This window comes from Xenopus laevis, chromosome 6S (assembly GCF_017654675.1).
Source record: "Xenopus laevis strain J_2021 chromosome 6S, Xenopus_laevis_v10.1, whole genome shotgun sequence".
In the NCBI taxonomy this organism is placed as follows: Eukaryota; Metazoa; Chordata; class Amphibia; order Anura; family Pipidae; genus Xenopus; species Xenopus laevis.
In genome coordinates this window covers 2,788,537-2,806,135 of record NC_054382.1, presented here as the reverse complement: position 1 = coordinate 2,806,135, position 17,599 = coordinate 2,788,537, and the positions used below count along the sequence as shown (strand labels likewise).

General features: G+C 44.0%; 1 protein-coding gene across 3 annotated transcripts; it reads left to right on the top strand.

Annotated features, from left to right (window-relative positions):
• Positions 1–1,056: 1,056 nt before the first annotated feature.
• On the top strand, positions 1,057–8,819 carry tsnare1l.S (t-SNARE domain containing 1 like S homeolog). 3 transcript variants are annotated; one of them, XM_018224081.2, is made up of 4 exons: positions 1,057–1,242; positions 3,793–4,539; positions 4,655–4,741; positions 7,094–8,819. In XM_018224081.2, exons 1-4 carry the CDS (start codon positions 1,230–1,232, stop codon positions 8,191–8,193), a joined length of 1,947 nt encoding a protein of 648 aa, XP_018079570.1. In that variant the 5' UTR covers positions 1,057–1,229; the 3' UTR covers positions 8,194–8,819. The 3 variants fall into 3 exon arrangements, with proteins under 3 accessions (XP_018079570.1, XP_018079571.1, XP_041423225.1); XM_018224082.2 differs by lacking the exon at positions 1,057–1,242 and adding an exon at positions 1,301–1,454; XM_041567291.1 differs by lacking the exon at positions 1,057–1,242 and adding an exon at positions 1,461–1,662.
• The last annotated feature ends 8,780 nt before the right edge of the window (positions 8,820–17,599 follow it).

Sequence of the window (17,599 nt, the reverse complement as noted above, 5' to 3'; positions counted from 1 at the left end):
CCCTCCTACTGTGCTTCTGGCAGGGACACGCCCACCCCTCATTTGAAACACAGACAGGGACCAGAGAGCATCTATAGGGAGCTCCAATAAAGGGGCTATTTTTAAAGTTAATTATCCTTTTCAGCCCAAAACAAAAAAGGTACCATATATATTATTCATTATTCATTATACGATGAGGGGTGGGGTTGAGATATGCTGTATGTCCCCTTTAGATTTGCATACCTCCCAACTGTCCCTTTTTCACACAGCTCAACCCGCAGTCCCTCATTTGTACTGGAAAGTCCCTCTTTTCTCTGCACTGAACAGCCAGAAAAAGAAACAAAGTTTCTCACTTAATTGGCTTTTAGCAGAGAGCCCAGAACAGCTAACAGGTGCAAATAAGATACTTTGTAACAATTTTGAGACACAAAAACACAGTTTAGATAAGGAGAAATATTTTCAAACTTTCATAACCTGCCAAATTTTGTAAAACAAACATGGTAATTAGGGGGTGTGGCCACAGAAAGGGGTGTGGTCAAAAAATTGCTGCGCTACGTGCGGAAAAAATTTTTTGTCCCTCTTTTTACTTCCAAAATGTTGGGAGGTATGTATTTGTTTCTGATCATCGGAAAGAAATATAATCATGACTTGAGTTTAGTGACAATGTTTTTTCCCGCAAACGTGAAAAAGTATCAATTGGACTCTTAGCGGCACATTTATCAAAGGTCAAATTTCGAATTCATGTGAGTTTTTAAAAACTTCCCTACATTCGAAATTCGACCAATCGCAATGTATTAAAAAAAAATAGAATTTTTAAAACTCAGATGGTGATTCAGGGGTAATTCGGGGGTGTGGTCATTAAATGGGCGTGGCCCAATATACTGTCACACTGCGTGCAGCACCTGGTTTTTTTTCCCCTCTTTTGGTTTTTCAGACGTCGGGAGGTTGGTGTGAGCTTCTGGCCAATGACTGAGGCGCTCCTTGTCTAGTAACCCCCTAGCAACCAATCACATGTTAGCATTTACTGATCAGCGAGTTGAAAGCCCCTGATTGGTTGCCATGGCTTTGCTACACTAATTAGAGCCGCAGCTGAATGGGGGAGATGTTTCTTGGCTACTGGATCTCATACAATGATAAGATGGGCTCCTCACACGAGCAAATGATTTGGTGCCTCTCCCTGACAAGAAATCCCTGTTTGGGGGAGGCCAGAAATGTGCCGCGTGTGAGGAGAGAGCGAAGGCCCCGCCGGAATGTTCCCCACAGGTTGGACGCGCAGTCTGCGTGTGATTCCGCGGAGCGCCAGGCGGTGACGTAGTGCAATGCGATTGGGTGGGAGGGAGCGGGCGGGGTCTGACGGGGGCGGGAAGGAAATGATGCGGCGCGTTCCTTGGGCTCGGCCGCTCGGGAGACATTAGTGGCGGAACTGCGCGCGTATCTGCCGCCGGTAACTGCCTGAAGGGATTCGGAGGAACGCGGTAAGTTGGTGATGAGAGGGCGGAGCGGTTTCCCCGCGTGGGTCCGACCTGTTGCCCCTTCCGCTGGGGGCGTAACCTTGCGCCTCAAATATTGTGTTTGCCGAAGGCTTTCCCGCCAGACTTTCCTCCCCCGCCTGGTGATGTTGCTGCTCAGTGACTGGGACTTGTCTCACCCGCCGGGAATGGAACTTGAACACCCCCCCCCCCTGTAAGGAGAATGGTACCTGCCCAGAGTCAGCCCTCCCCTTCCGCTCTTTCCTCACTAGCTCCTCCCCCGCGCACCCCCTGCCTGTAATGGGCCCGCCCCTGTGTGTCATATTCAGTCTCCTGCTTCCTCCTACATACCTTTACTATAGGATCCAGAGCATTCCTGCCCTTTCCCTGCTGCTCTTGTGCCTCCCTGCTGTCTTCTCGTGTGCCCAGAGCATTCCTGTATCATCCCTTTTTCTCTACAGCCTGTGCCCACAGCATTCCTACATTATCCCTACAGCCTGTGCCCACAACATCCCTACAGCCTGTGCCCACAGCATTCCTACATTATCCCTACAGCCTGTGCCCACAGCATTCCTACATTATCCCTACAGCCTGTGCCCACAGCATTCCTACATTATCCCTACAGCCTATGCCCACAGCATTTCTACATTATCCCTACAGCCTGTGCCCACAGCATTCCTACATTATCCCTACAGCCTGTGCCCACAGCATTCCTACATTATCCCTACAGCCTGTGCCCACAGCATTCCTAAATTATCCCTACAGTCTGTGCCCAGAGCATTCCTACATTATCCCTACAGCCTGTGCCCACAGCATTCCTACATTATCCCTACAGCCTATGGCCACAGCATTTCTACATTATCCCTACAGCCTGTGCCCACAACATCCCTACAGCAGCATTCCTATATTATCGGTCTCCCTCCTTCCCTACTGTGCCTAGAACATTCCTGCATATTCCCTGCTTTTCTACAGCCTTCTCCTGTGCCTATTTTATCCCTCCTTCCCTAATGTCTCATCATGTGCCTAGAGCATTCCTGTATCACCCCGTCTTCCCTACAGCCTTGCTACAATATCCTTACAGCCTGTACCTAGATCATCCCTACTGTCTCTGACCTTTCCTACTGTTTGCTCATGTGCCTAGAGCATTCATTCATTTTCCCTTCTTCATTACAACCTGTGCCCAGAGCATTCCTACATTATCCATACAGGCTGTGCCCAGAGCATCCTTATGTTTTCCCTCATTTTCTTGTCTCCTCATGTGCCTAAGACAATCCTGCATTATTCCCTCTTCCTTACAACCTGCAGCTTTATCCATTTTCCCCACAGCACCTCTTGTACCTACTTCCCGGTGGCCTCTCTCCATCTCCACAACCTCAAATTCCCAGATCCCTGTATGTTACCTTCTTGCAGATTCCTTCTAGAGCAGTGGGGTTCAGACACTCTCCCCATTTGAGGTCCAGCATGTGACCAGGGCCCATTACTGTTGCATAGAATCTCATAAGAATATGAAGGGAAGCAACAGCTTTTAACCCAGATCCCTAAATGATCTTTAATTGAACTGATGTTACAGCAGGGCCACAGGAGCCACTTCTCTAAAGCACCGGGAGAAGCGTTTTATTCCTGATGGTTGTGACATGTTACCCCTGACATGAAGAATTAAACACACGGGGGGCAGAATACAAGTGCTGTTTTGTAACTTCTCTCCTGGGTGTAAAGTTACATCTGGGCCCCACTCTGCTCCTCAATATCACAGGTCCTTGTTCTTTGTCTGGAATGTTTCTCTTTAGATTGAAGGGAATGGGACGGCACATCGGCAGTTTAATTCCCAGGCTTTTATTCAATGTCTACTGCGGAGTCCCCTCATTAGGGTTCTGGGGGTGGCGTGTGTGAGGAATGTTCACTACTTTATTGGAAAGAAAACCCATCGGCCCCTGTGATTTACTGAAGATTATGGGAGTTGCCATTTAACAACTGTGGGTCTACAGGTGATCTATTCATGGTGACAGGATTCTGTGCTAAAGAGGGAGACTTTCCTTTTATAACAAATGTGTGTGCAGAGTATCTCAGGGAAGGGAATGGACACACATACGTTTTCCCACAGCGTTTTCGGCCCGGTCCACGCCGCAATTTTTAAAAAACCCAACCGCTGCGTAAATATGCTTACGTTTAGGCAATGGCACTTGCGCCAGCATATTAAGCGGCGGTCAGCTCACAGCGCGAACCTCTCCAAAAACGCTGCACATATCAGCATGTGTGTCCGGGGCCTCAATGGGTTCTATGGCGAGATCTTCAGCTGCTGCTTCTCTCCTCTGTACATGCCCCTCACTGTTTATTCTTTATACAGGTTGCCATGCTGTAGAGCTGCTGGCAGCCGCCCATATGCTTGACGGAAACCCACCGCGCCGGCGCACTAACACCAGACTGTCTCACAGCTTGAACCAGGACTCCTCCAGCATGCTGGACTCTGACTCCTCCTCTTCAGAAACCCCTCCCACTAGTACCAATCCATCAACTTCTCCAAAGATTGACCCCAAACTGGAGCTGAAGGAAGAACCTGCTGACACCGCAGCTCTGACCAGCATCCCCGTTAGCGCAGGTTCCCTGCTGACCCCTTCCCTCTCACAGGCTGTGCTTATGCAGGTGACGGACAATTCCAGCACAGCCTCCTTAGGGCCCAACCCCTTCACCAGCCGAAAACGCAAGGCCAACTTCTCCAACGAGGAGACAGAAACCTTGGTGAAATATGTGGTTAAACATTTCAGTGCTCTGTATGGGTCTGAGGCGCTGAGGACGGAATCCACCCGCAGGAACCAACGAAGAAGTCAACTGTGGAGCCAGATCCAGAAAAACGTTAATGACCTGGGCTACACCCCTCGCACCATTGATGATCTCAAACACAAATGGAGGGACCTACGGCTTGAAGTGAAAAGGAAGATCACCAACAGACGGACACCAAGCAAGGTGCCTCTTGCCTCCAGAGTCACCCCTATATTAGACACCAATCTCTCACCACTGGAAGATCTGGTGGCCTCCACCATAGGGCACCATTGTACTCTGGATGGGGAGCAGGAGGGAATGTTCATGGAGCCAGGTGAGTGCCGAGTCAGACTACATACCCAATCTTGAACTTTCTCCAAAAAAACCTATGTTTTGTTTTGTATTTATATATCCCCCCCAAAATAATATATTATATTTTTCTTTCTCAGCGGTTCCCCGACAGTCCATCTTCTTTACATGCAGAGGCCCCCCATCTGGTGTCTCCAAGATGTGTAGCGATAAACTCTCTAGCACAGGTAACAGAGTGCCAGACCACAAGTGAGATGATGCGCTTAGCTTGAAGGATGGGTAATAGGCTTAAATTGGGGATACACGGCTTAAAGCCATACACAATAAGATCCGCTCGTTTGGTGACCTTGCCATATGAGCAGATCTTTCCTCGATATGCCCACCAACAGCAGAGCAATATCGGGATAATCCAAACGTTCGGATTATAAAGAAGAGAATGGGCGCTGATGGAACGTAGGACCACATGTGGTCCTCAATCGACAGAAAGATGAAACCTCCCCGATTGATATCTGGCAGATTTTTGGCCTGGTATCGATTGGGGAGGCCCATCAGAAGCCCCCATACACTGGCAGATAAGCTGCCAAATAGGTATAAAGGACCGATATTGGCAGCTTTTTACCATTTTTACTATTAATGAAAAAGAAACCCATCTCTAATATACTATTAATATAATATACTAATTAAAAAATGTGTACCGTTTTTATAAGAAACCTGACTGTATGCAGTGAAATTCTCTCTTCATTTACTGCTGTGGATATGAATTGTCAGACGGTCCCTAACTGCTCTGCAGGGAAACAATCATACTTATGAACAGCAGGGGGAGCCCCCGCCTTACTTCCCAGCCATGCAGAACTCAAGCAGCTTTGTTTGTTTCCCTGTAGAGCAGTCGGCGACTGTGTAGAGATTTGTATTGGATTTTATTTTTGCCTTTACATCCCCTTTACTGTTTCCAACTCCAGCTGCAGGGACAAAGATCATGGAGCCAGATTTAAACAGATAAAGTGGGATTCTATTTGGAGGATTATTTTGCTGCAGCCGCTGGTTCTGCAGAGTTGGAGAAAGTTTGTATTAAACAATACAAAAACTATAAAATCCACATTAGATTACATGACAACACAAGACCCAGTGCAGTCTGTATATTCTGATTATTAATCAGTCTTGTTGTATCGGCTTCTGGCAGATATTATTTGACTTGTGCTGTTTTGATCATTTATGACGATCCCTAAGCAGCCCAGATCACACTGAGCATGTGCACAGTCTTGGTCTTGCAAAGATGTATAACAAAGTTACAAGATGGTGACCCCCTGTGGCCAACTTTGAAAGCATAAATAATTTGTTTGATTAGGCTTGTGGTGCAGTAAGTTCATGTTTATGTTTAGTATACAAAAAACAGAATTTCTATCCTTATTCTATTTTAGACTTTACTTCCCCTTTAAAGGGATACTGTCATGGGAAAGCATGTTTTTTTTTTAAAAAAACACATCAGTTAATAGTGCTGCTCCAGCAGAATTCTGCACTGAAATCCATTTCTCAAAAGAGCAAACTGATTTTTTCATATATAATTTTAAAATCTGACATGGGCCTAGACATATTGTCAATTTCCCAGCTGCCCCCAGTCATGTGACTTGTGCTCTGATAAACTTCAGTCACTCTTTACTGCTGTACTGCAAGTTGGAGTGATATCACCCTCCCTCCCCCCCCCCCAGTAGCCTAACAACAGAACAATGGGAAGGTAACCAGATAGCAGCTCCCTAACACAAGATAACAGCTGCCTGGTAGATCTAAGAACAACACTCAATAGTAAAATCCAAGTCCCACCGAGACACATTCGGTTACATTGAGTAGGAGAAACAACAGCCTGCCAGAAAGCAGTTCCATCCTAAAGTGCTGGCTCTTTCTGAAATCACATGACCAGGCAAAATGAGCTGAGATGCACCTACACACCAATATTACAACTAAATACACTTGCTGCTTCAGGAATGACATTGATATTGTATATCGTAATTTAGAAATAAAAACACCATAGAAATCATGACAGAATCCCTTTAAATATGCACATTGGGTTGTGGCTGCCAGTCACTTCAGTTCTGATCTTCTGCTCTGGCCAATGAACATGCACACAGAACTCAATCACAGAAGCTTAGAAGACAAGTGGCCTGTAATGGTGGGTAAACCGAGGGGCACCACACATGCGCCACTAGTTTCTCTAGAGTCTAATGTAACGCCATAGACAGAGGGTAACACAGGGCTGACACTCTTCCTCACATTGTGCTCTCTGCTTGGCACTGTCATGTCCCCTGCGTGAGAAACAAAGGTGCTTCTCTTGTTGACTGGGCCACATGGGCTACTTGTGGTATTTTAAAGAGCCTGTGGCCAGTCTGACAAGCTGGTGTTGGCATAGGTGTTTTACGGTGATCATTTCACCATCATCCCTATAATCATCTGAGGTCCCTTGTGTATCGCTGGCCTGTTATTGCTGCATTAGGATAGATGCAATGGTGTGCCTTATTTCCTAGGTAGTGCACTAGATAATGTAGGCATGACCCAGAGCATTGATTTCCTCTCCCCTCTCTTTACAGCAAGCCCCAGGCCTCCAGCAGAGACCTCCCTAGTGGCCCCGCTGGTCAGCGCATCGCCTGCCCATGTCGCCTTTATTCCTGTGACAGAAAATGGAGAACGTGGCTCGAATGAATTGGATGCCAACCAGAGAGTCGCCATCAAGCCCTTCACAGAAGCGTGGGCGACAGTTAACGAGATCTATGCCCTGGTCACAAACCCAACCCCACAAGCTCCCCAAACAGACCTTGTCCATAAGTCGAAAGAACCACTGAACCCCAAGCCTGAGATGATCAAGATCAAGCAAGAGCATGTGCCGCCCCAGAATGACTTGGATTCAGTTCACTGTGACTCCCAGGGATTTATTGTGTCATCACCCGAGGGTTCCATTGGCCCCGTGACCGGGCAGAACGAACTGACTGCAAGTGACGACGGAGAGAATGAGGTGTCGACCGTTACTGTGGAATCGGACACTCTGCAGCTGAAAATAGAGGACGATGGGGACAGTCAGATGGAAGGAGACACTGGTTCCCAGGAAAACCAAGATGATTGGGAAAGGCAGTCAGTGTCTCCTCAACCCAGTGACAATGCTCAGGACTCCATCCCTTCCTCCTCTTCTCAGAAGGTGGAGCCCTCTACTGCGGGTGAGATTATCACCAATGGGGATGACTGCTGCCTGCAAGATGGCGGCAAGGAGGTGCTCCGGAGTAGAATGCATCGACTACTAGAACTGGAGGAACACTGGGACCGTCTCTACCAGCGGGAACTGAGTATGTGGGAAGAGGAAAGAATCCGGCAGCAGCAGCAACAAGACCAGGACACGAAACTGCAGTTGCAGCTCATGGGCATCCTCAGTGACATTCGGGATGAACTGCGTTTAATTAGGGAAGATGGAGCTGCTGCCCAGCAAGCCCAAGTAAACTCTCAGGCAAACGGCTCCACTGCAGTATCCGATTCTCCAGCGCAATCAACCTCCCCAAGCACACCCAGTAAGAACCTCCAAAAACCCAGCACTACTGAGGCTTCCTCATCCAAAGCTCCTGTGGTTGCCAGTCCCCAGCCCCGGCGGAGAGGGCGCCCCCGTCTCATTAGACCAAACGCCAAAAAGACCGGCAAGAGCTGAACATCGTACTTTGAATTAGCAAGAATTAATTAGGGGCGCTCAGTTGTAGGAGCACTGGCCTCACACACTGGGTAATGTAGGACGGTGACAAGCCATAGAGACGGCACGGGGTCGTTACTTTTTATAGGGAAAAGAAGGATAAATAGGGTTTCAATTTTTTACACATAGATTTCTCCCTTTATTTCTGTTATGAAATGTGACCGGCCAGTGAAGGATGATACACACAGCCATCTTTATATGGATTTCATGACCGCCATTTGCTTCTCCTCCATGAAATATTCCCATGCACCCCTTCCCAGACACTGGAGAGACTTGAGGCCCGAGATGAGCTCCCCGACTTTGCTTTCTGTCCTGTAACCTCATCCGTTTTACTGCTCAGCCGACAGGGGGTAACAGATCGGACCGAATATATTTTATAGTTTGTTTTTGCACATTGTTCCCTTAGAAGGAGCTGTTGCTGGAAAGGATCTGTGCCCAGAATGTTTATTTAGGGGTAACAGGGGTAAGTGAAACGGGGCTGAAGAGGGTGTTACTGATTTATTTTGCATTATACTGACTGACACCTCTTTATCGACCCTGTTTTTGGACCTTTTAATCTTTCCAGACAATAAAAGATTTGGATGGTTGATTTTTTTATGACTTGTTCTCTAAATTAACTTTGCCTTGAACTGTTCTGGATAAATGGACCCATTCACCCCCCTTCTATGACTGGTATTTTTATTGCTTTTAAAGGGCAATTTCACTTTGGTTTAAATCTGGGCAATTTGGTAAAATTACACGGGACAAGTCCATCCAGTCTCCCACTTCTGATTCCCTGAACATCTTGTCTGATTCTCTGTTCGTCCTTTTCCTGGACATTTCAAGGTGAGGTCTGATGATTATTATTACAGTTTAATTCTATGGCTTTGGGTTCAATGTAAATCATTTACACATGGCCTTCCCTCCTTGTGTGCCCGTGTGAAGAGAGCAGCCCATCAGGAGTGGGTTCTTCCATTCACTTACCTTGTGAGATCAATTAGATTCAGGTTTTATCCCAAATAAGATTGGATATGTTATCTCCTTCAAGAGTGTCCCCAGTAATTTAAAGGGGATAAATTTATTTTTGTGATTGTCTTTCTAAGATACTTCCCAATGTATAATAATGAGAGAGTGGAGTAGCTAGATCTTACTGGATCTAACAGCAAATTAATTTTAGGGACTCGTCATATCCAGAGGTTGTCCTGTTTTACAAATATATATTGAAATTGCTCATTATTTAGGCCCCCTATTCCTCCTGCAGCCGCAGGGTCTGCTCCTCTGTAGTCACCCCCCCTCCCCTCCGCCAGTGACTTCACAAATGGAGGAGGGGCCCCTGACACCTGCACACAACTCCCTGTTTTTTTAATAAAAACACCATTTCAATACTAATAATAATATACTATTTTAGTAATATGTGCTATTGGGTAATCCTAAATAGAAAACTGCCATTTTAAGAAACAAGGACCCCCCTGGGATCCCACGAGTCATGGATCAAACAAACTTTGTCCATACATTGGCTCGTATCACCTCATTGCTCCCACACGTCTTCCTTGTCCAGTCATTGGCTTGTGTCATGAGCTTTGTGGAAAAGTCTGCCCTTTCCAGACACCAGAGTCCATAAAAATGAGAGCCCAGTTCCGGGTTGTGCCGTGGAACAGCACCAGATTCACTGGGATGAGTCCCAAGATGATCCAAAGAGTCTGGTTCAACAGCTCCATGTTATTAAAGAAGAAGTCCACGTGTAATAAAAGCATACGACCCACTTAGTATTCTCCAGGATTATTGCCCTCCTGTAATAGAACCCAAGAGAACCCCACCATATTCCTGCTCAGAGGGCAGCGAATGCTTCACACAAGGGTCGGTATTTCTCAAGCACTGGCCCATGCACCCGGTGGAACAGCCGTACACGTGCAATGAGTGTGGGAAGAGCTTGAGTCAGAGTTCTGCCCTAGTGAAGCACATGTGGATACACACCAAGGAGAAAGCCTATGCCTGTCCCACCTGTGGGAAGAGCTGCATTCAGAAATCAGACCTGGTCAAACACCAGCGGATTCATATGGGGTAGAAGCCTTACATATGTACTGTGTGAGGGATGAAATTCATCAACCACTCAACTGTGGCCAAGCATTTGTGGCTTAGAGCAGGGGTCCCCAACCGCTGAGTCCGAATTTGACGCATTGTGATCTGTTGACGACCCCCCCCCCCCAGTCCTAGGGCTTTACACTGGTCCCTGGGGCAAAAAAGGTTGGGGTCCCCTGGCTTAGAAGAACCAATGAAGACAATTGGTTGGATTTCTGAAGTCGCTCTGTAAATAAATGTGTTTCATTACATTGTGTCCAGGTTTCAGTGTGAGCTTGCTCCATAATTCTGCACCATGAAGGGAAAGTTTATTAAATGCACAGAACCATCCACTGGAATCCTCTGTTGTCCTCCTTCCCTTGGCCAATTTAAATTGCAATACCTGATAATGACCACCAGAGGCTCTAGACACTGCCACACATTAGCTATCCAAACTCTCCACTCAACTATATAGCTGCAATGCTCTGGGCGCACAATAACTTATGAGCAAATGGATCCCTGTCAGCATAAACATTGATATTGTCTATAGATATAATTCAACTGAACACCTGAGCCAAGACTAGTCCTATTAGGCAGTTAACTAGTCCGTGTTGGCCACACCTGATTCAGAGCATCCAGACTACCAAGATCCATAATGGGACCATGACAACTCAAAGCAGACTCTACCCAGTGTATAAATACAAATATACAGAGGAGGAATGTCCTGGGCACAGAGTAAACTCATACTCTACTGTCTAAGGCAGTGGCTCATTGACCCATTTGATGTTGCTCACAGGGACCTCAAATCAGATGCTCATCTTTAAATTCTTTGCTTGTAGGCTAGTTTATACGGCACAAAACCAAGTGCACTCCCAAACAGATCTGCAGGCTGCCAGGACACACGCTTCTACCAATTAGCCAATCAATGCTCTTATTTGACATTCCCTATGAGCTGTCCCTTGTGTTGCTCTCAAACTCTTTTTACATTTGCATGTGGCTCACTTGTAATAAAAGGGTTGGGGACCCCTGGTCTAAGGGAAACAATATGGCAGCTCTAACCATATCCATAAAAACAAAAAGTTTAAGAATATCTTGAGAACAATAGATGGTGGCTTACCCCTGTGTATAGAAATAAATATGGCATATTTCCCCTTTAATAAAGAGCTGGTTAGACAATATACAGGAAAAGATATGAGACTGAAATGTCTCAATTTGCCTCTGAGGGAAAGATATTCCTGGTTGAACCCAAAGGGCAATTCGACTGATCTTGGGGTCAGCTTTATACAGAGGATCATTAAGTGAAGGACAGGCAGGTCCTCCTGAAGTTTCTGTTCCATGTGGCCAAAGTGTTGACAAAAGGGAAGGAGGGTTTGATATTTACATTTCAGCAGAAAAGACCCAGTGGACAGAACCAAAGGCAACATTGAGTTGGTTCTGATAGAGAAAGTGTCCATTGTTGGAGGAGTAGACAATGAGGCAGAAGAACCGTTGTGATCAGAATAATAACAAAGTGACTAAAGATCAAAATCCTTATAATAATAACGTTTATTTCCGTACACAAACGCATTGGGGACACTGCACCTTCTATAAACATAATCAAAACATGAAGAAAAATGATCATATTAGTGTTTGTGCTGCACATCTGTGTTGTATGGACTCCACCAACTTCCAACAACCTCTTCCACAATTCCAAATGTATTTCTTGCTTTTGCCTCACACCCCATGTCACCCCCAAATTTTATTGGATTAAGGTCCTGCGATTGGAACGTCAATCTTGTTGGTGTTCAGTGTTTGGGGGTCGTCTGACAAACTGTCTGTGGCCCCTACACCCAAAAACAATCTTGTTTCATCAGTCCACAAAATGTTGCTCCATTTCTCTTTAGGCCAGTCAATGTGTTCTTTGGTTAATTGTAAGCTCTTCAGCACAACTTTTTTCAACAGTGGGAGTTTGCAGGGGCTTCTTGGCAATTGTTTGGCTTTACATAGTCACTTCTAATTGTAACAGTGTCACAGGCAGGGCTGCCATCAGGGGGGCACAGTGCTGTATGGGGGGCCCAACCGCAATGCACCCCCCCTTGAGTCACCGAAAGCTGCTGAAGTTTCCAAAAGCCGCTGAACTCACAAAAAAAGCCGAAAGCCATTGAAAGGCCACCGGTGGGAGCCGGAAACCGGCGTTTGGAGCTGAAAACCACCAATTGGACCCGAAAGCTGATGACTGTACCCGAAAATTGCCGACTGGACTCGAAAGCCACCAAATGAATCCAAAGAGGAGGAGAAGCTGCCGAAAGTTGGTGAATAGACCCAAAGAAGAGGAGAATGAAGAAGACTTTTAATGGTAAGTTCCACTGAACACTAATTGTCTTTATTTTTATTTCTTTATTTTTTTACACCCTGGCCCCCAATGCTCTTTTTTTACTTTTATGGGAGACCTTATGGGAGTCATGTGATTTCCATCCCAGCCCCTAATTTACATTTGCAAATTCAGATTCGATTTGGCTAAATACAAGGATTCGGCCAAATCCTGCTGAAAAAGGCTGAATCCAGGATTCGGTGCATCCCTACCACTTACCCTATGGGCAGTTCCTGTCTGACCATGGGGAAGAGAGCAGCTCGGGAGCAGGAAGTACATAGAATAAGAGCTCTGTACCTGGGAGGAGACTTCAGATTCCCAAACTGGGAGTAAGGTTTCTATTGGGGCTCCTCATGGCAATAGTTGCCAGTTACATTGACCCCCTAACTAGCAGTTAGTAAGGTTATATATCAAGGATGAATGTGTTTTTTTTTTCAGCCTGACTTCCTATGTTACTAGGGTTAAAATGATGGTTGATCCCAATGTTATTAATAGGGAATAAAGATAAATATATAGGAAGGTCAGTGATCCCAATGTTATTAATAGGGAATAAAGATAAATATATAGGAAGGTCAGTGATCCCAATGTTATTAATAGGGAATAAAGATAAATATATAGGAAGGTCAGTGATCCCAATGTTATTAATAGGGAATAAAGATAAATATATAGGAAGGTCAGTGATCCCAGTGTTATAGGGAATAAAGATAAATATATAGGAAGGTCAGTGATCCCAATGTTATTAATAGGGAATAAAGATAAATATATAGGAAGGTCAGTGATCCCAATGTTATTAATAGGGAATAAAGATAAATATATAGGAAGGTCAGTGATCCCAATGTTATTAATAGGGAATAAAGATAAATATATAGGAAGGTCAGTGATCCCAATGTTATTAATAGGGAATAAAGATAAATATATAGGAAGGTCAGTGATCCCAATGTTATTAATAGGGAATAAAGATAAATATATAGGAAGTTCAGTGATCCCAATGTTATTAATAGGGAATAAAGATAAATATATAGGAAGGTCAGTGATCCCAGTGTTATTAATAGGGAATAAAGATAAATATATAGGAAGGTCAGTGATCGCAATGTTATTAATAGGGAAAAAAGATAAATATATAGGAAGGTCAGTGATCCCAATGTTATTAATAGGGAATAAAGATAAATATATAGGAAGGTCAGTGATCCCAATGTTATTAATAGGGAATAAAGATAAATATATAGGAAGGTCAGTGATCCCAATGTTATTAATAGGGAATAAAGATAAATATATAGGAAGGTCAGTGATCCCAATGTTATTAATAGGGAATAAAGATAAATATATAGGAAGGTCAGTGATCCCAATGTTATTAATAGGAATAAAGATAAATATATAGGAAGGTCAGTGATCCCAATGTTATTAATAGGGAATAAAGATAAATATATAGGAAGGTCAGTGATCCCAATGTTATTAATAGGGAAAAAAGATAAATATATAGGAAGGCCAGTGATCCCAATGTTATTAATAGGAATAAAGATAAATATATAGGAAGGTCAGTGATCCCAATGTTATTAATAGGGAATAAAGATAAATATTTAGGAAGGTCAGTGATCCCAATGTTATTAATAGGGAATAAAGATAAATATATAGGAAGGTCAGTGATCCCAATGTTATTAATAGGGAATAAAGATACAGTATGTTCATTACATACAATGCATTCTGATGATGAGGAACATTAAGAATTAGGGCTTATTCACGATCGTAAGGTAGAGCACTAGGTGGAGAAATGATCTCAGAATTGAAGTGGCCGATGATGAAATGGATTATGCCTATGTGTGCTCCCCTATATATATAACAAACATCAGTATACAACAAGCATTAGTAGAGCCTTTTGCTGCTATACAGAGTGAGGAGTAATGGATTCCTATTCCCTTGTGCAGATAAGGGAGGTGTCCGTTGCTATGGGATACTAGACCGAGTGCAGACCTTTCTGCATCTATTCCATTATCCAAATAGATTGTGAGTGCTTGTGTCATTATTATTATGACTGGATAATAGTAAAGACAAGATACAAAACCAATTGCTTGAAACAAGATGCAATTATGCTGATGCAGGAAAACACGCGCAATTCCACTTCCATTTTGACATAAATTGCGTTTTCGAGGCAAACTGGATTTTAGGGGCAGATTTCTCACAATGTCAGATTAGAGCTCACCCAAAGAAAAAATCATTCAGTTTCTATTCATTCCCATGGGATTTTTAGAATAGTGTTTGTCAATGGGTGAAAGTTACAGTTCATCACTGGATACAAACAATTCTAAAAATCCCATAAGAATAAATAGAAAGTGGCTGATCGTATCTTCGGGTGAGCTCTAATCTCACACTGTTTTAAACCTGCCCCATATGATGCTTGATATGATAGAGCCACAGATTGGCCCTTATGAATAAATTCAGACGGGGCTTAAGTCAATGCCTCGCAGACTAGAGCTCCAGAAGAGGGATCTGATGGAATGGCACCCATGTATGGAATGAGCAAACTGGGAGAGTCAGGGTTACTATAGGAATGGAGTGTAAGTCAAGTCAATAGAGGAAACAAATGAGTCGCATTACACTGCGTATTTGCGTAAATATGTTTGTGTGCCACATGTCACACCTGAATGTAAAACAATGGTGATCTATCGCTTTAAGGGAATTTTGATTCTCCCCTACAGCAGCCAAAATATCACCTTAGAAACCTTTCTCACATCTTTCCTAAGCAGAAGAACATCAGCCTCTTTCTTTCTCCTGACAACTTCCTTGACTACTTGCTGGTCAGACTGGTGGGAAACTGACCAGCAGGTGGTGCTGTTGTAACAAAATTAATTCATATTAACAGTACATGTATCCCTTAATATCTTGGAATAGAAGAAAAATAAATAATGATTGTATATTACAATTTTTTAAGAATAGCCCCCTTGTCAATTTCTTTCACTTATTTAAAGATTTACTTATCCTTTAACACATTTCCACCACTCTGGTGTTCTTACCATACAGGGTGGCTTCCACACTCAAGAGCAGGGGTCCCAAACCATTTTTTGAGCAACATTCAGATGTAAAAAGAGTTGGGGTGCAAAACAAGCATGAAAAATGTTCCTGGGTGGTGCAAAATAAGGGCTGTGATTGGTCATTTGGTGACCCATATATGGACTGGAAGCCTACATGAGTTTCTGTTTGGTTTTTATGCAACCAAAACGTGCCCCCAAGCCTGGAATTCAAAATAATCTCCTGCTTTGATGCCACTGGGAGCAACACCCAAGGAGTTGGGGAGCAACATGTTACTCATGAGCCACTGATTTGGGTTTCACTGCTCTAGAATCTTCAGGCTTCTCATAAGACCTTTTGATTCTCGCCTCCAGGGATACTAATTCACCAGCTTCTGGCCTGGATTCCCTTCTGGTAGTACCACAAATCTCACTCCAACACAAGTTGTTGTCCAGGAGCCCTGAGATGTAGTCCCAGCTCTTTTATTTGCTGCTCACCTGCAGCCTAATCAGACGGTTTCCTATGCCAAACACTCAATGGAGCAAGGAATGGAAGGCCCACCCTGCTCTCCTCCATTTACTCCAGGGACCCATTTATCCGGCTTTTCCTAAATTTGCAAATAAACTGCAGCCTTGCTTGCTGCAACTGGAGTTAACTTTACACCAAGTTTAACACTGGTGAGAGCTGGTCTTGTCCAGCAGACCTAGACCTCCTACAATATTTACAAAATGTCTTATTTCAGTATAACGAAGCTCCGACTAGATGTTAATTTTCATAACAGTTCCCCTTAAAGATTAAATGTGAAATCTGTTCTCTCACCGCTTGATGTCACCACTGAGCAAGTGAAGGGAGCATGTAAAAATTTTAAAAAAAATAAGTAAATTTGACATAAAGTCTAGATTTAATACTGAGTTTCCAGAAATTACAGATACACAATATATCAGTGACCAGTAGGGGGCAGCACCTCCTATTCTCTCTATGGCACCAGCAGGTGAGACAGAGGTTGTCCCTACAAAACAAAAAAATATTCTACAGATTATTATATTTATTTAGCTTTACTTGTATTGTGCAGTTCTACAAAAACATTTCTCAGTACTGGAATCCATGGCTACCACTGAAATAACAGATAGTCCACTTGAGGTTTCCACTGCCCCTGCCCACAGTCCTATAGCCTCTACATAATTAGCCTGGCTGGCTAGGGATTCTGGGGGAGCCACAGTCGATTATCATACCTCCCAAAATTTTGGAAGTAAAAAGAGGGACAAATTTTTTTTCGCATGTAGCGCGGCAAACTTTTTTAACCACACCCATTTTTGAGGCAGTACCCCCTAATTACCATGTAAGTTTTACAAAATTCGGCAGGTTATGAAAGTTTGAAAATATTTCTCCTTATCTAAACGTTTTTTTTTTTTTTTTTTTTTGGTCTCAAAATTGTTACAAAGTATCTTATTTGCACCTGTGGCTGTTCTGGGCTCTCTGCCAAAAGCCAATTAAGTGAGAAACTTTTTTTCTTTTTCTGGCTGTTCATTGTAGAGAAAAGAGGGACTTTCCAGTACAAATGAGGGACTGCGGGTTGAGCTGTCAAAAGAGGGACTGTCCCTCCGAAAAAGGGACAGTTGGGAGGTATGGATTATTACGTTTGGTATTTTACCAACAAATGGTGCATCTCATTTCGTTATATTGCTGACCCTGCCAGAATTGTCTTTATAGGGGTACAAATAGGGTCAGACACTCCTGCTATATTGGGCCTGGCATGGAAGCAGTTGTTGGTAGGAAGGGTGAGGCGAAATCATTCATTGGGGCAGATTTACTAAAAGGCGAATTGTCGCCAGTGACCGCTTCGCACACTTCGCCAGGTGCAAATTCAATACCACTACGTTAAAGGGATACTGTCATGGGAAAAAATGTTTTTTTCAAAATGAATCAGTTAATAGTGCTGCTCCAGCAGAATTCTGCACTGAAATCCATTTCTCAAAA